Raw genomic sequence first — 19,354 nt, 5'->3', positions numbered from 1 at the left:
TAACTTTATTGGAAAGACTTTCGTGCAGAGCCTTTTTAGGAATTTATCCGATGTTAGCGCACAGACCTTGCGTGCCCTTGAGGGTGATTAGTTCGCCACTGTTCTCTCCAGCGGTTAACAACCTCTCAGAGAGCATGGAATATATCCACTGTTCTTGAACGATACATAAATACAAATTAGGAAATTGGAATCTTCTCCTAATTTTTTTCAACTTTTATGTATGCATAATACTGACCCATCCACAGTACCTACTTTCTATTTCTGGTACTACAGACCTGCTAATTTTCTAGAGTCTATTTTGACATAGGTTCCATCATACATCTCGATGCATCCAACAGAGTCTCGCAAGAGTCGGTCATAATTTCAATTCCAACTTTCATTCTTTCACTTTTGCCTTTGGATTTTCTGTTTTCTGTATAATTTTAAATTATAATTAAACTAGCTTTAACCCGCGGCCCCGCTCGCGTAGGAGTTGTTTTGAGGGATTTAGGATATGTATATAAAAGAATTACAACAACCAATCAGAAAAGTATCAAGCAAAATTATTTTTATCAATTTTCTATCTCAAACCGTTTTTGAACTTTGCATTTGGGTCATAGTTGAACAGTAAGGTGAATTTATTTGTCAAACTTCGCGGGATTAAAATTTCGCTCTAGTTATTTTTTTAATAATAACATCTGGGCCAACTTTCATGTGAATGTCATTATCAGTAATATATTTACGCTTGTGTTTACCAAACGACCAAGAGTGCATTTTTCGATTTTTACAATGTCTGATTTGATTGAGCAGAGAAGTGCCATCAAATTTTGTTTGCGGAATGAAATTTCGGCTGCGTAAACATTTAGCATGTTGCAGAAGGCATTTGGTGATTCGACCATGTCGCAGAAAAATGTTTATAAATGGTACAAAGACTTCAAAGAGGGTCGAGAACGTGTTGATGACTTGGAGCGCTCCGGACGACCATCGACGTCAACAGATGACCAACACGTCAATAAAGTGAAGGAGTTAGTGCTCAAAAATCGTCGGTTGACTGTTAAAGACCTTACTGATATGATCGGAATATCAGAAGGATCTGTGAAAACAATTTTGAAAGACCATTTGGGCCTACGAAAAGTCAAATCTCGTTTGGTACCGAAAACTCTCAATTTCTTGGAAAAAAGTCGTCGCGTTGATGTGTGTGAAACAATGCTTTCAGACTATCAGGACAAGCTCAAATGCATCATTACGGGATATGCGACTTGGATTTATGCTTACGACCCTGAAACAACCGACCAATCAAGCGAATATCGTGCTAAAGGCGAAGCCAAACCGAAAAGAGCACGTCAAAGTCGTTCAAAAATAAAGGTCATGATGACAGTTTTTTCGATTTTCGTGGTGTGGTGCACTATGAATTCCTTCCACCTGGCCAAACTGTTAATAAGGAATATTATTTGAGCGTTATGCGTCGTTTGCGTGAAGCAATTCGTCTAAAAAGACCAGAATTATGGGCCAATAACTCTTGGTTTTTGCATCACGATAATGCACCGTTTCGCACTGCACTCGTTCTTCGTGACCATTTCGCCAAAAATTCCACGCATATCGTTCCGCAACCACCGTATTCGCCTGATTTGGCTCCGTGTGACTTCTGGCTATTCCCAAAACTCAAGAGACCACTCCGGGGAACGCGTTTCGAGTCGATTGAGGAGATAAAAGCTGAATCGGAGAAGGTGCTGATGGCTATACCGGAAATGGGAAAATCGTTAGCATAAGTGTATTTCATCAAGAGGGGATTATTTTGAAGGGGATAAAATTGATTTACAAGAATAAATAAAGATTTTTCATTTTACAACCAAATTCACCTTACTTTTTGCCCACAGTGTATGTGAATTATGAAGTCTAGAGTGTGCTATAAATAGTGGGATATAGGAAAAACTAAGATTTTTTAGATTAAATTTAAGCAAATATTCGATTATTAGTGACGAATGAGAGTGGTGCGCCTGGGGGCTATGGAAGGGGTGTTCCATCATAAAAACATGCCTATAACTTTCATTGGGTAAAAATATGAATGTATAAAAATGTTTACGTCATTTGGTGTTGTCGTTTCGTAGTGATGCGCGGACAACATACAGACATTCACCTTTATAGTATAGATTTTATTGTAGTCAGCACCTTTCCTTAAGGGGTATTCTAGTCTAGAAGCCCGAATTTCGAGCATTTTTTGACGATGAATAAAAAAAAAGCTATTGATATTTTTACGATACATTTTTTTATCATTTATTTATTCATATATTAGGAGCACACAAAATAAATTTGAAAAAAAAAATAAATTTTCATGGAGTTATGCGTCCTTGAAGTGGAAGGGGGGAAAAAAAGGCAGTGTCCCCGGCGTCACGATTTCTACCCTTGTAGTCATCTGAAAAAAAAAAAAAATACAAATTCTTAATTAATATGAATGTCATTATCGTATGAACCAGAAAAAACGGAAAAAAAAATTTTTCCATAAAATGGCGGCTACTCAAAAAATTGAGGTCGATTTTTCTCTAATTTTTAAGCTTTCTCGAATTGTTTACACATATTAAAAAATTTCCAGTTTTTCGAGCTTCATACGATAGAGATATATTTAAGGAATATTCATGACAAATTTCAAGCAAATCGGTTGATTAGAACTTGAGATATCGTGCCGACCGTATCGAAAGAAGTAGTTTCGAGAAAAACACGTTTAAAGTTCGCCGACCGCTCAAACCAGTCCAGCTGTCGCGTCACTAAAATAGTTGTAGCTTCGGAAATAATTTGAATTTTGAAAAATCCTTTTAGGGAGATATTTTTGAATAGTTAAACTATCAAATTTTGAAAAAAAAAATTTTCAATTTTTTCAAATTTCTAGACTAGAATACCCCCTTAAAGATTCAGATTTCTAGCATTGTTTTTTCTTCGGACTTGTCTTTGAGAGAACAAGTTTTGATAGTTTACTTGTTTGTTATTTAATTTTAATAAGTTTTAATGAAAATATAGTTAATTCTGTTGCAGAACGCATATATGTATATCCAATTTTCCAACTTTCTGCAAATTAAAAAAATTCAACAAATTTTCATCAAAAGTTCACATTTTTTAACCAGAGATATTATAAAATATAAACAATATAAAAAACAAGTTTAATTAATTTAAAAATTAAAAAAATTATTACACTTCAAGCGTTTGTCTGACCTGTAGCTAAAAAGTCCAAACAGGGTTCTCTTCATAATAGCTCTCATGCGCTAGAAAATCCCAGTCCTAAATTCCAATCTAAACTTTCATTATTGTTCAGATACATGGTTTCGCAATATAACTCCTTCATTTAGACAGATAAAACCGTTAAATTTTGTGGGTTATATACCCAACAATCAAACTATAAGGTATTCGAGGTCGGTAGTCTGTGCGATATAGCTCATATGCCACTAATTGATCAGATATCAGTAACTTTTTCGCAGCTAAATTAGTTTTACTACAGAAAAAATTTCAATTTAACTAGCTGTGGTGCGCTGATGCACTGACTCTAGCCAGGTGTAACGTCACTCCCCTGGTGAAGCTTAAAAAACAATCAGAGTTACTTCCGATGGTGATTGAGAGAGTGATCTGTTTTTAAGCTTAACCCCAAAGAAAATTTAAAAGGGCTTTGCTCTATTTTATTTTTCCAACATCAAAAAGTTGGATTTGTTTATATAAATTAATACCACAAGAAATACGAATCACGATTTTTGTTCGTGCACCAGCTAGCATGGTGGAATAGAAGGAGAAGTAAGACTAATTTGTAAAAAATATTGTATCCTGCCTCTAATATTACATTTTATTCAGCTGAAGACTTTTTTCTGTAGCTGAACAGTTTTACGTCTAAACACTTAACTTAATTTCTGGCTTTCTTTGACTAGCGCTAAAACAAACAAAATCTGTGTGTCGTGCGATCTGTGCCTTTCGTGTGGGTTGCGTGGGAGAAGGGCAATCTTTGGGTTTATTGTTATTATTATTATACTGAATCGATACTTGTCGGTTATTTCCTTTAACTCGATTTTGTTATTTGCTATTTCAGCCAATCAGCTCTGACCACAGTTCTATATAAATAAATAAAACTGCTTGGTAATAAAGGGTCTTTCAAAAGACGGGTTTAAAAGCAGAAAATCGACGAACACGTCACGACTTCTTTATGCCCCTCACAAATAAACTAAACATGATATATTGCTAAAACCGTGAACATATCTTCGAGACGAGTACCAACATAAAAAAAATAATAATAAACGAAAGTCGAATGTGCGTAGCCCGCGAAATTTGAAAAATCATCTTATTTTTTCAACAAACCTCGTATGTGAAAAGTTACATCATTTAAATGTCTGTCTTAAGCACGGCTACAGGCTACCATGCGATAATTAAAGTTTTCAAAGAATCGCATTGAGCAATCTCGATTCGAATGTTGTGTTTCAGCTTTGGAATCGTTGTTGGCTGATTCACTCTACATTTTCTATCCTCGACAGAATGAGTTTCTTGAAATTTTTAATCAATCTTTGAATTGTCGAGACTCATTCAAACGATTATTTCCACCAAAATAATCAAGAATTTTGCAATATGTTGTTCCTAAAGTTCGACCATTTTCATAATAAGTTTCAATAATTAAGGTGTTTAATTATTGTGAAAAATTGTACATCTATCTACTTGACAGTTGGCGAAGATGACATAAAAAATGTACCGTCTAGGAATTATTCACTCCTGAAATCTAGGCGTCACTTTTAATAGACCCTTTATTTCCTGCAGATATTCTCCTATATTCCTGAGTACAGTTACTACAACTGCAAACAAAAGTGATGAACATCGATTATCGTGAAAGAGGTTTTTTACAATCTTATTTAATACCTCCAAATCTCACTCACTCTCCAAATGAATAGCAGTCAATAATTAATTTGCTACAATATTCTCAAACTGTTGAAAAAATTGTTGAAATCTGTTTTTGAAATGATCTTAAATTTTCGCAAGGGCAAACGTCGCATCTTTTCCATGGGCTCGAAACTCTGTCGCCGAAGGGATTATTTTAGTTTATTGAATACTCAGAAGGGGTGCGGAGTTAGGTTAGGCTTGGCAGCCGCATCACACATAGAGACAACGACGCCACTTAGACCACTAAATGGGTCCGCTGTGAGCCCCGGAGGCTGGGCTACATTTCCCTTTCCATAGTGAACCATCCTGAGCTTTTTATAAAGCATAAAAAGTTGTTGATACCTAAAGTGTTTAGATTATCTACATATATTCGTTAAGAAGCAGGATCTTAAATATCGGTTCCTGCTTCTGGCTAGAGCTGGGCATGTGCAAAAAAGGTGTTGAATTGTTTCCAACTCCTCCTCATTTTTGCAGCTACGATAGAAATCATGCGAGTAAACGCCCAATCTCCTTGCATGATTTCCTATGAGGTAATGTCCTGTGAGGGCCCCTACTAAGGTCCTAATTTGAAGTCTACTCAACTTTATAATACTCTTGGACAGGTGTTAACGCTGTCCAAGCCTTTAAATCCATCTTTGATTTGCAGAACTAATTAATGCGTCCATAGTGCGGAGTTAAAAGAGTCAAATATGGTGATCGTTCAACTAAAGTAACAGGTGGCGCAAAAGTAACCTTGCGATGTTTTTTGGCTGTAATTAAAAAAAAAATGAAAAACTTTGATTCTTCTTGTGGATTATTTTTATTTGGTCTTTTAATTTTTTTACATCAAGTCGAGAATATGATGTCATGTAAATGGCCGCCGCCACAGTTGATTGCCATTTGAGCCCTTTTTATGCCATTTTCCATCACTTTGGCCAAAACTTCCGGCGATAGGTCCTCACATTCTTGACGGATATTGTCTTTAAGAGCTGCAAGAGTCTGAGGCTTGTTGACATAAACCCGCGACTTCAAAAAGCCCCACAAAACGAAGTCTGGAGCGTTCAAATCAGGCGATCTTGCTGGCCAGTGCAAATCGCCAAAACGGGATATTAGGCGCTCGGGAAATGCATCCTTCAGCATATCGGTTGTGGCACGTGCAGTGTGTGCCGTTGCACCGTCCTGTTGGAACCACATGTTTTCCAATCCCAATTCGTCAAGTTGCGACAAAAAGAACTCGTTGATCATTGCTCTGTAGCGCTCACCATTCACAGTAACCGTTTGGCCCGCGACGTCTTCGAAGAAAAAAGGTCCGATGACTCCTCCAGCGAAAACAGCACACCATACAGTGACTTTGAGCGGGTGTAATGGCTCTTCGTGGGTTACACGCGGATTTTCAGTGCCCCAGAAGCGTAAATTTTGCTTATTTACGTACCCGCTAAGATGGAAATGGGCCTCATCACTCATGATTATTTTTGATGAAAAATCATCTTCCTCTTGGTGGTGATTAAGGATGGCTTGAGCGTATATTAGACGCGATTGGCGGTCAGCAGCTAAGAGCTGATGCATCGTCTGGACTTTGTACGGAAACAGCTTCAAATCTTGTCCCAAAATTCGCTGTAAAGACCGTCGACTGATACCCATTTGCGTGGCACGTCGTCTGGTCGATGTCGACGGCGCTTCCATGACATCCTCGTCTACAGCAGCAATATTCTCTGCAGAACGGCTACTCCGGGGTCTGCCACGCCTGGCAGCATCTCGTGTTGTGCCAGTCTCTTCGAGGCGAGCAGCTAAACTTCGCAGTGTTTCACCAGTAGGCGTTGGACGGCGAGGAAATCTGCGACGAAATTCACGTTGTGCTAAAGTCACCGACCAATTATTGGTCAAATAAATAGTTAGCAATATTCCGCGTTCTGGAGCAGTGTAGCGTAGCATTGTTTATTAACGTGTATTTCGCATGTGTTTACTACACAAATGTCAAAACAGAACTGACATTAGGGGCCAATCGCAAAATTTATAGCATTTTCTGATAGGATTATTACTTTAGTGCCACCTGTTATATGGGTGGAGATTTTGATCGTACAGTGGTAGTTACGAGTATGAAGAAATTGAATTCGATGTATTTAATCTACAATAAAACTACATGGGCAAACCCCCGACAGCATGCCATCAGAAAGTTTCTTGTAAATTCTTAAGTCACTCGGGAGTAGTCATCTAATAAAACCTAAATCATAAAGTGGTAGAAAACAGCCTCTTACCTTTCATTTGCTTACTGGGCAACGTAACTCAGGAAACACTAACGATTTTCAATTAATTTCTTTGCCTTTTTAAATCATACCATAAAAGGTAAGCGGAATAAGATCGAAAATGTGAAAATGAAAAATAAAAAAATTGATGAAAAGCGACTGAAATCTACTACTACCATATGCGACTTAACAACAAAGCGACCCACGCATATACATACGTTTTTACTTATATCCGCTTTGAAATTGAACTTTTTGAAGAACATTGTGTGCATAGTTGTGATGAGTTCGAACAATTCTTGAAAAACGTTGCTCAACTTCGATATGGCGCCACGCTTCAGTAGCGAACCCGCCCACATACAACACATAGCAAAAGTTTGTGCAGCTACATATGGCGCGTATGTAGAAAGTAAACCATACACTTTGATGACCTGCCCTCATTGACGCAACTGACTTGCTGCTTTGCTCTGAGAATCCGTAGCTGAAAATTTTACTGAAGCCAGTTTTCACAGCTCAGTCCTGAATGAGCGATCTCAGCGATACAACTAAATTGCCATACTAAAAAATTGTATTACTGCCGTGCAGTAGTTTATAAACATATTTACATATTTGCTAAAAAAGATAAACATACATATTTTATTGTGCAATATTGTGCTAACAATATTACTCAAGGCTTATCAACACATAGATATAAGCGCTGCCGCTTGAACAGGTGTGTAAATTCCAACAGCTGCTTTTTGTGATACGAAGTGGTGTGTAGATAGACATTTGATGGTAAGACGTCAGGCGGCTCAAAACTTGTGAACCTTGCCACTGACATGGCAAGGATATGAGTGTGTGACTTCTACATGAATTCGGAGTCAAGAAACTTTTCGTCAAAATAAACAAAAGCACAACTAATGGCAAAGAATTACTTCGGCTCGCAAAGAGACAAAAATAAATTAAAGAAGTATGAGCATGAATAAAACAAAAGAACTAATCAAGTAAATCAGCTAAACTCATAAAGTATAATTTAGAACAAATGTTTATTGATGTGAGCGAAATGAAACGAAACGGCGTAAATGTGCTGAGGAGTGTTACCGTCGACCGAACTATCTATGCCAATTGTAAAGCCCCATCGCAGACGCGAAAATCAGCCTTGAAGTGCCAGGGGTGTGGGAATATTATTTATGTTTTCGCGCATTTCATTGAATTTATTCTGTTCTTGCTTGTATTGTAGTTTTTTCTGTTCTTTTTTGTTGCTTTGCATGGTATTTTATTCAACTACCTTTACACTAAAAATACCAAAAGTGGTACACTTTGCGTCGAGTTGAATCGATAAAACAATGTGGAAGAATTCCTGCAAAATCACATTCGTCCTTTGAAGTCATAATGCTCAAATTAGTCGAAATGTCGAAGTCTACAAAAGCAGTGTAACGAAATAAGGCGAAAAAGAGTACCAATCGAACAAGAAGCGCACATAATTTATTAAATTAAAAAAAGTCAAATAAATATTTAAAAATAATATAGAAAATTGTGCTAAATTTGAAATGCGTGAAAAAATGCATTTGGTGATTACAGCTGACACGAATTTTTTAATTGTAAACAGGATTTGACGCGCAGCATTGGGCGTATCGCACATACATATATACATGCATACATAAATATGTAGATAAAGACGAACGTATTTCTGAACAACCAAATTTGTGTATCCAATTTTAGGAGCGCAACGGACCCGGATCACCCAGCTCCCCGGCCAAGACACCAACATCTACTACTTCGAAGGGAGACAAAGGAGGCGCATCTCGTCCACCCAGTGCAACACCATCGAACAAATCGTCCAAATCACGTTCCACATCCAGAAATCGCTTGCTGTTGAAGACTCCCGAACCGGAGCCAGTAAAAAAAGGTGAGAGAAATTATATAAATATCAGAACTGATGTTTAACCTAACAAAATATGGATGAATACTAAATGATCACATACAGGGTGGTCTATATAATGGTTTACTTAAAAAATTAACATAGTTTATTACTGGTTTATTCGAAAGAGCAATTACTCCCATTATTTATTGAAGACGATTTCATTCATGTGGCTGTTAACCCAATTTACCTTGGAGTCGGTTTCTGGCTCTATCTCACTTATGACTTGTTCGATATTCATCTTATAGATCTGCATCGTTCGCAGAAAAACGAAACGGCGTCAAATCGCAACATTGAGACGTCGCTGAGACGCCTGCTAACACGATTGTCGAACTTGCTGGAACCAAAAATCGCCAAAGTTCATGTCTTCAATTTCTTCAATAGTGCTCAACGTTGATTGAAATGGCGTTTCCAGCAACATTTTCAATCTAAAATGGGCTAATGATGGAAATGGGCTCTAAAGTCCGCATCGAACTGCCACTCTTTGAGGTTGCATAAGCTTCTCGACGATCACGTAAGGGTTTTCTGACCCACAGATGCGGCATAAGGCGGTCACCGTAGCCGAATGGGTTGATGGTGACTACTATTCGGTAATGCCCGAGTTCGAAATTCCAAGCATGAAGCACCAAATTATAGCGGTCGCCCGTTTGTAGGTAAGGGGAAGCCTCCGAGTGTATTTCTGCCATGAAACAGCTCCTCTTAAAAATCATCTGCTGTTCGCAGGCGGCATAAAACTGTAGGTCCCTCCATTTGTGGGAAAACATCAAGGCGCACATCACAAATAAAAGGAGCCACCTAAACATCTAGCTAATTACTTATAAATATATCTCCTTCTCTTCTTAATTGGCGCGATAACCGCTTGGGCGATTTTGGCTGAGTTTAATAAAACGCGCCAGTCGTTTCTTTCTCGTGCTAACCGGCGCCAGTTGGACACCACAAGTGAAGCCAAGTCCTTCTCCACCTGATCTCTTCAACGCAGAGGAGGCCTTCCTCTTCCTCTACTACCACCAACTGGTACCGCATCGAATATGCTGCGCTATGTCTATGTCGTCGTAAACTTACTTATTAAATACCATACATATTTAGATGTGACAGATTTGCTAGTTAACATAGACGCTTATATGAAAACGAGCTTCTTGGAAAAATTAACTTTTTTTCAATAAACACACTGTTTGGACTACTTAAAACTTGTTTTGGAAGTAAGTTTGCAATATTTTTCAACGTTGTTCTAGAATAAAGCCATGCATTTTTCCATGACAATGACTTTCTTTCAAGATTTTTTTGAGGGATCTTGAGGTTAAAGCTCTTAGTATACCTTCGATAAAAAATTTTTGCATTACTATCAAAACTGCGTTGATATAATAAAGTGCAAGTTTCAAGTGGCTGAAAGATCGCGTTGACTTTTGACAATTTTATTTGCTGACGAGTATAATTTATCACAGTGAAATGAGGAAAAATGAAATTGTAAACACCTGTCAAGAAGTACCTTTGTTATAGTTATTTAACGCAGGATATGAATTAGGGTCCCTCTATATTGAGGTATTATTATTATTTCGCCTAAAAGCACTGCGACCCCTGATGTGGTCTATGTATTGTGTTATGCCAAGCAGGTGTACGAGTCTTCATTTTGCGAGAGCTGCACATTCGCAAAGAGAAGTCTCTGCTGCACCCCTTACTGCTGAAGCTTTACAAAAGCTTACGTGTGTTTGCTTTCAAATGGCTTTTATTACGCAAATTATGCCTTGAAAATTAAACACTACAACATTTTCACACAAATTGTCCCTCTTCAACTCGATCGCACCTGTTAACTTTCTTTTCTGCAGTCCAAAATGCCTGGGACTGTTTTAAATAACTATTAGTTAAGATTACAATTACAAGAGAAATGAAACCTTTTTTTTATATTCTTTTTGTTGACAAATTTTTCTGATATTTAACAAAACAGAAAGTTTGTTTTAATAATTTTTGTTTGATAATTAGAAAATTAAAATTAATTAAATTTGTTTCTGCGCCCACTATTGCTATAAAAAACAAAAACAATTTTTTTTTTAATTAGAATTTTTTTTTCAATTTCAATAATCTACCAATATTTACATATTCAATACCAAAAATGTAAAAATAATTAAATAAATACACTATTCTTGTACAACTTTCTCTTTGACAGTACCAATGAACAAAATTCAAGTCGGTCACGCTCCTTCACCCAATCTTAAGGCCGTGCGCTCCAAAATTGGGTCGCTGGACAATGCTAGTTACAAGCCGGGTGGCGGTAATGTCAAAATTGAGAGCAAGAAAATCGAAATAAAAGCAGCACCCAGAATTGAGGCAAAAAATGACAAGTACACGCCACGTGGTGGCGAAAAGAAGGTAAGATCAGTAGATTTGAATTTAAATAAAAAGAAAAAAAAATTACATTTAACTTGAAGCATGCCATCAAAGAGTGCTGAACTCATTCAAATAAGTGAAATTGAGTTGAATAAATTAAACGAAACTTGACAACGAATATTCGTATTATATGCATTTAGTTTGAGTTTAATAAAGCACTTAAGCGTATTTTACGTAGTTGAATAATGTTGGTATTGCTTTATCAAATGTAAATCAAGTAGTTTGGAGCATAGTGTCAGCATACATACATATGCATATGTTTGTATGCATCTTATGCAGACATTTTTCTTTTAATTTGTTGAAGTTTGTCACTTCTTGCCAATTGTAGTTTACTTATTTTTCTGTCATGTATCTTATGTGCATACACTACTTATTTGTATGTAGTGGGGGAGCAATTTCACAGTTGAATAGTTTTCTGATTACTATGTTATGATTTCAGACACCATTAAACATATGTAGACAATACTGTAACGGTCGATTTGTGTTTCACATTACGCTCCGTTCCATATAAGCAAAACTTGAAAAAAAAAAATAAAGAAAAGGTATACGGAAATGAATACAAAAATTAATTTGAAAATTTGGAACTATTAAAAATTAAATTTCGGTGCAAAATTATGTTTAGGAACTTAAATGTGGTTAGGCATTCTAATAATTCCCACATTTACGAGCTGTCATACTCCAACTTCCCCTCTTTAGTTTCATAAACATCAGTGCCTACTAAATCATAGATGTGTCAATATGATTCATACTCAATACTACTACATATTTACATATTATATAAGTATACTTACATATGAAAATCATATTTATTTAAATTTGTAATATTATGGGCAACACAGATAATTTCGACAAAGTTACAATGGAACGCCAAGTCGAAAATTGGCTCCTTGGAGAATGCCAATCATAAGCCGGGCGGTGGTGATAAGAAGATTGAAACAATTAAAACGGACTTTAAAGATAAGGCTAAGCCGAAAGTCGGTTCAAAGGATAATGTCAAACATACTCCGGGCGGTGGTGATATTAAGGTAAGGTGTCCGCAGAAAGTTACAGAAAACTTTGTATGTCAGTTCAGTCAGTCGAATGCATAAGTACAATATTTGTTAAATGATTCGGAAGCATGTTCGAGTTACATTTTTATATAATTATAAAAACAAACTTTGTTTATTGAAATGGAATGCTATTACATATATACTTGCATTGAAGCAATTAGTCAAGCAGTTTCTTTACTCAAGCATTGCTTTGAAATTTGCATGCCCATATGAATCGGCTTTGCGCTGGAGTCTGAATGCATTTTTTAATATTATAATTAATTCAGATTTAGCTGCGTTCTTAGCATACATACGTACGTACTTTTAGCAAATTTTGGGAATGCGTTATTAACTTGAAATATTTTTTTTATGTAAATATATATACACTTATATGTTGACTTAGTGTTGCGTTTGTGTAATTGGAAGAAAAGTACTTATAAGGGAACTTTAAGCTGCATATGCGAGTATACACGTATAACTATATCAGAAATGTTTAGACCTAAAACAAAGCCAAACATATGAGATGTGCATGCATACGTAAGAGGTGTGCTCAAAAAGTATCGCGAATTTTGAATTTCCGTAGGTTGCGTATATTCGAATTTCGATTTTTTTGTGGCGATATGTTCGTACTCATGTCTCTCACTCATGCCGTCGAGTTCGGCCATTTTGAACGTTCAGTTAATTGTTGACAGCTGCTTTGATTGCACGTCTTTCGGCTCGTGTTTGATTTTTACCTATTCAAAAAGATGGATCAAAGAACCTGTATCAACATTTTTGTGAAAAACGAAATTAAGTGTCATACGGAGAAGCTACTTTGGACCAAAGCAACGTTTATTGGTGGTACAAAATGTTCTCAGAAGGTCGAGAAGATGTGAACGACGAAAAGCGTGCCGGACGCCCAAGCACTTCAACAACAGTCGAAAAAATTGATGAAGTAAAGAAAATGGTATTGGCCAATCGTCAGATTACCATTAGAGAAGTTGCTGAGGACCTAGACATATCGATTAGATCGTGCCATTCGTTTGATTTGGGCCTGAGACGGGTCGCCGCAAAATTCGTACCAAAACTGCTCAATTTCGACCAAAAGCAGCATCGCATGAACATTGCTAATGAGATGTTGGACTCTGCCCGCGACGACTCAAATTTTCTCCAGAGGATCATAACTGGTGACGAATCGTGGTTTTATGGTTATGACGTGAAAGCCAAAACTCAATCATCTCAATGGAAACTGCCGCACGAACCAAGACCAAAAAAAGCGCGCCAAGTTCGGTCGAATGTAAAAGTTTTGCTTATCGTTTTCTTCGATTGCAGGGGATTTGTGCATTATGAGTTCTTGCCATACTGTAAAACGGTCAATAAGGAATATTACCTGCAATTTGCGCGAAGCAGTCCGCCAGAAACGCTCGGATTTGTGGAAGAACAAAAATTGGCTCTTGCATCACGATAACGCCCCTGCACACACATCGTTGCTTGGGCGCGAGTTTTTGGCCAAAAATAACACACTGATGATGCCACAACCACTGTATTCTCCAGATCTGGCCCCCTGTAACTTTTTCTTGTTCCCTTCCATGGGGAAGAACGACGCTACACTACGATTGACGAGATAAAGACAGCATCGAAGGAGGAGCTGAACAAGATTAGAAAAAAATAGTTTTCTGAAGTGCTTCGAAAATTGGCAAAAACGTTGGCACAAGTGCACAATATCTCATGGGGATTACTTTGAAGAGGACAAAATAGATATTAATGAATTAATAAATAATTTTTGAAAAAACACAAAATTCGCGATATTTTTTTAACACACCTAGTATGCACATAATAAATTCGTTGGTTAAAAAAATTTGCGGTTAGTTTTAATCTTCAGAAAATACTTTATTTATCGCTTGTAAAATAAATATTTTCGATTGTATCATAATTGTGACGCAGAGATTTAAATAGTCGACTCTTGATAATATTCAACCTTTCTCTAGTTATGTGTTGTTCTTTCTTACAAATACTTCCTTGTGAACTTAGTAATAGCATAAAAATTAAAGTTTTGAGAATGTACGAGATCACTTCGGAGGCTTATAAAATGTCTGGACTCCACATTATATGATACTATTTACAAAAAAATTGCATTTAACATACGCAGTAACAAATCTGACTTTCTTGCGTAACTTGGGACTCAAATAGCACAGGTCTACATGGTTTTTGTTTTCTGATATGAGATGTATTTTTGTACGCTGAATATAATTCCCATTTAGAAGTCCACAGTCTTTCAGTATATTTCTGCCATTAAAAAGCTCTTAATAAAAAACCATTTGCCGTTCGGAGTCGACTTTAAAACTGTATGTCCCTCCATTTGTGGAAAAATATCAAGACGCGCACCAAAAAAGCAGGAGGAGCTCGGCCTCTCATCAAATAAAGGCTGTAAGCGCCAACTACACATGCATATATTTATATATGTCTATGTACATTCGGCTGCGAAAATTAAAGCTGCCATAGCGAAAGTAAAGTAATACCACAAAAAAATCACGGCATCATAGCGACAGCCGTTTAGAAAATGTTTGAGTGTTGTTGTGCCAATTACTGTCGAATTGCTTTCGCATTTACTGCCGCAACCGTTATTGCTTTGCTTTTGTGTTGGAAGAGCAGTGTTAGATCGCGCAGGTAGTAAACACCATAGTTGTTAAAGAGTTGCAAAGATTCAAGCGTTGCATGTATTTTTTTAGAGCTTTGCTGTGCTCTGTTGTAGTTCTTCAACAGCTCAAGCCACATTATAATCATACGAGCAAACATTTGAAGACACAGCATAGCTAAACGAAAAACGTACTTAGAATATTGTGGCTGTCGCAGTACGGCAACACCATATTTTTTAGAGCTGTGGCTATTATGCTTGTAGCAAATGCTGGCCAAAACCCACAAAAATGGGTATTTGCGGAGACTTCAATCTATATTCAAAGTAAAACTTGAATCTTAAAATGTTCGAGTATAAGTTGAAATCTCTTGCACGACAGGTTTTTCAGAAAAGTAGGATATTCTGAAAACTGCCATGATAGACACTCAGTTCTCAGCGCGCAAAAATACTTCGGAAATCAGACTCATATCAATTAAGAAACACAAAAATGTCGATTTTGTAGGCGTATATATTTATTGCAGATTTCGTACTATGCTGTGAAAATATAGAATTAATAGTAAATGGAGGTGTCCTTGGATCGCAGCTAATTGGAGAAATGCATACCTATACATACAAGTATAATTATATCAATACTCAAATTAGGCAAACACATAAAGCAGGTGTAAGTTCGTACGCTGATTTATTTGTGGGGTTTGACTTCTAAAAAAATAAATTTTTATTATTTTAAAGGCACAGCTATTCTCAGCAATGCCTAACGCTGCAAATATTCTGAGTATGCAGTGAACTTGTATTGACTTAATTTTTATCAAATTCAAAATAAAGTTGATTTTTGTTTACTATTACCATGAAACTACTCCTACGAAGAAAATGAGGTGCTAAGTATTTATTTTTTTATAACTACGGTAGGTATATCGAATTAGAGCTTAAATCAGTAGAAGATTCGCTAAAAATTTTCCTGCAAATGCGTCTAGGAAATTGCTTTAAATAAGTTTTTTTCTATGAAAATATGGTTTGTTTCGCAGGATTTTACACCTTTTCTCAGACGCGGTCAAAATTTGCATTCCCCGGATATTACAATATTATTATTATTGAAGTAACTGTGAACTCTAAAATTTTTTCGAAATTCATATAATATAATTCCACCAAAATAAAACGTAGAAAGAAGTGTACTTCATAAGCTCCGATACGGGTCCGTAAAACATGAATTGACTTTTGAGTTTTGAACTCATCTTCTATTTAGTATATGTATCTATTTATATATATTATAGTATATAAATAAAACGTAGAACACTATATGTTTAACATAGGATACAAAAATTTGTAAAGTTAGGATTATTAAGAAATTTTACAAACTTTGGAGTTTTAAATACAAAAGGGTCACAACTCAAAATGTACCTTGTGCTCAAATATGAGGGAGACGTTATCAATAAAACGGTCCGCGGATGACATATGGCAAAAATACATTTTTTGTTTTTTGGTAGGACTGTTATAAGCTTACGTGGCAAATTTCAGCGTGATATGTCACATAGTTTGTTTTCTGCGCTACTGTAAACAAGCCAAGATCGAGTGTGGAAAATTTTGAGTTGTGCCCCTTTTGTATTTAGGGTGCGATATGTACACATACTTATATAAAAAATTGTTAGGAGTTTCTGCAATACCATATAGGATATCTACTTATCTTATTTGTAGAAGGTGGTGCAAAGTTAATCACCCTATCCAAAGGTTCATAAATTTTGAAAATATCGGCGTAGGTCAATCACATTTTACACTTGTGAACTGTGTGGTCTGCAGTGTACAAAGCAGCCATGCAATGGAGCGCGTAAAGGTCAAAATATAGATTTTCATAACTCAAACTCATTTTTTTTATTTAGTAAAAAAGTTATTCAAAAATAAAATTGGATGAATAATTTTGCACCACCTTGTCTATACTCGTTTAGTAAAATGTCACGCGCATTTACTTGTATTTAATCAAACGTACTTGTATATACTTACCATACATATTCGCATTTATTTTTATGTAACGGAGCAGTATTTGGTGTTCGTTTTTTATTACTTAGTACTTCATTTATTGTACTTTATTTGTTTCTTCTCTTTTTCTGCATTTTATGTTCCGAAACTAAACAAACTTTGATTGATTGATACTGGCAAACTAAAATCAAAACAAAAACTACTATAATATAAATGCGTTAAACGCAACAAAAAAATTAATTAATGTAACATTAATGTAAGAAATCGCAAATCTTGAAGGAAAACGCACCCGCCAAGGATGTAAGTAGCTTGTAAACTGTTTATGTAAAAGAACTGTATTGTTTGTGTACTATCCAAAGCTTATTTAAATTTTTTTTTGGTCTAAAATTTCATATGTGAATATAAGGCTAAAGGCACCACAAACAAACAACTCGCAGCAAATGAACAAACTCAGTAGACGAGTAGTGCATAGAAAATGAAAAGGAAAAAAAAAAATTATACTTTCTTAAATTTTTTCTACTCCTCTGCCATATATTTCTTTCTTCGCTTAGATTTGTAATATTTAGCTACATAACTAGTAAAATTGTTGAAAACTCGCACTTTCTTTGCACAATTTGGCTGTTTATGGAGTTTTTTAAAAATACAAAACAATTTGTATAATTCGTGACTCGTTTTTAAATGTCTTCTTTTCTTCCCATTCTTGTGTGTGTGTCTGTTTTTAATTACTTTGCAAATGACGTGGTTTTTTTCAAAATTCGGGTGCTACTACTTTTCAGATACAAACTCAAAAGGTAGAACTTAAGGCACAAAGCAAAGTGGGCTCTTTGGATAACATTAAGCACAAGCCCGGTGGTGGGGAGAGGAAAATTTTTGATGATAAGGACTATCTGAAAAATGTTGAACATACAGTTGCACTGACACCACCGACACAGGTAAACACCATGTGATTAACATAGTAATAATCGTACAATATGTTTTAGGAATTTTCTTGGAATTGAAGATGTAGTAAAGACAATTTTGAAGCATTTAAATTTCACCTATTTTAGTTCTTAATTAAATATTATTTGATTAAAAATTATTAAGAAATTGATTTTTAGAAATTTTGGTTTTGTGGTTTTTTTTACCAGTTTAAAGAAAAATAGCTAGGACAAAGGTAGGGCGCAAAAGGCATTCAAAACTTAAAAAAAATTGTAAGGAAGAGAAAAATCTTTGCATTTTTTTTTTTCAAATAATACAGTAAAAGCTTTCATATGCGGTCGCTCATGATTCCAATGATTTTCTATGGTTATGGCTGATGCCAGGTGGTGGGGCAGTAATTTGCAAGTCGTATTTGCCTTGTTAAGCCAACTACATTAATCCTTGGTCTATGCGAAGTAGATTTTATTTTATTCACATATCGATATCTGATAATTTTAAACTGTGTAAATCAGTCACTTTGTTTAGTTGTATGTCTTCTGTATTATTCTACCAATATTGCTTGTTTTTTAATTAATTCGTATTACTTATATAAATTTGCTGGTTGGAAGATAGGTAATGCTTGTTTTTTTCCGGTAGGCAAAGACTTTTTGTATCGGGTAAAGAGGATTTCTGCAAAATTTTTTTTTCATGAAACAGTAAATATTTTTATGAAAATGAATAACTAAAAGTACATAAGTTGAGCTTGAATTGAAAAAATTGTTTCAAATGTGAAACAATTAGCAGTTATGAGCGTTCAAAGTGACCTGTTTCAGAAAAATACGTTTCGCCGTGACCAAAAATTTGCAAATCTGGTTCGTTTGAAATGCAAAAATAAAATGGATTTATTTCAATTGAAGGATTATCTTGTTACTAATTTCTATTAAAATTAAAGGGAATGCATAAATTGACAAAAAGGGGCCAGGTCAAAGTTGAAAGTTTGACTTTCATTAAAAAAAGGTGCTTCTTTAAAGTTTTGCTGAAAAAATCTTTTTATATATCACCAGATTATCATAGGATATTATAAGATCGATAAGAATTATTTTAAAAGCTTTTGAGTAATTGCAGTTACAGACTTAAAAATGTTATTATGAGAAAAACGTGCTTAAAGTTTCAGCTTACGTTTATGAGAAGCGGACACACTTCGTTTTTGAACTGATAAATTGATCAACTGTTAAACTTAAAAATGTGAATGTACTAGAGTTCCATACACACTGGTATCGAACAGTGCGACTAATCGTACTTGTCCATTGCTCAACTGCACAAATGCTGCTTCGAAATTTTTGAGCTTTTGAACAGTTTGAGTAGATAAACTGTCAAAATTGTCAATTTTATTTATCATTTATCATCAATATTCCCATAACGTTAGCACTGTGTGTGACTAATTTATGAAACTTAAAAATGTGTTGAC

The 19,354-nt window shown here is 35.6% G+C and overlaps 1 protein-coding gene across 10 annotated transcripts in view; it reads left to right on the top strand.

Moving 5' to 3' along the window:
• LOC128854779 (microtubule-associated protein tau) overlaps nt 1-19,354 on the top strand; it is a 68,610-nt gene that overhangs the window by 37,401 nt on the left and 11,855 nt on the right. For 4 of the 10 annotated variants that reach the window (XR_008453646.1, XM_054089171.1, XM_054089168.1 and 1 more), the window contains exons 4-8: nt 8,799-8,985; nt 11,159-11,361; nt 12,219-12,404; nt 17,251-17,289; nt 17,766-17,921. Coding sequence is in view for 9 of the 10 variants with exons in the window: in XM_054089171.1 (XP_053945146.1) it covers nt 8,799-8,985; nt 11,159-11,361; nt 12,219-12,404; nt 17,251-17,289; nt 17,766-17,921 (771 nt within the window). In the remaining variant the exon portion in view is untranslated. The remainder of the gene's footprint in view (nt 1-8,798; nt 8,986-11,158; nt 11,362-12,218; nt 12,405-17,250; nt 17,290-17,765; nt 17,922-19,354) is intronic. The other 6 variants (XM_054089173.1, XM_054089172.1, XM_054089170.1 and 3 more) reach the window with 5 other exon arrangements.

This window comes from Anastrepha ludens, chromosome 2 (assembly GCF_028408465.1).
Source record: "Anastrepha ludens isolate Willacy chromosome 2, idAnaLude1.1, whole genome shotgun sequence".
In the NCBI taxonomy this organism is placed as follows: Eukaryota; Metazoa; Arthropoda; class Insecta; order Diptera; family Tephritidae; genus Anastrepha; species Anastrepha ludens.
The sequence above is the reverse complement of the archived record's forward strand: the minus strand, read 5'-3'. Positions and strand labels throughout refer to the sequence as shown.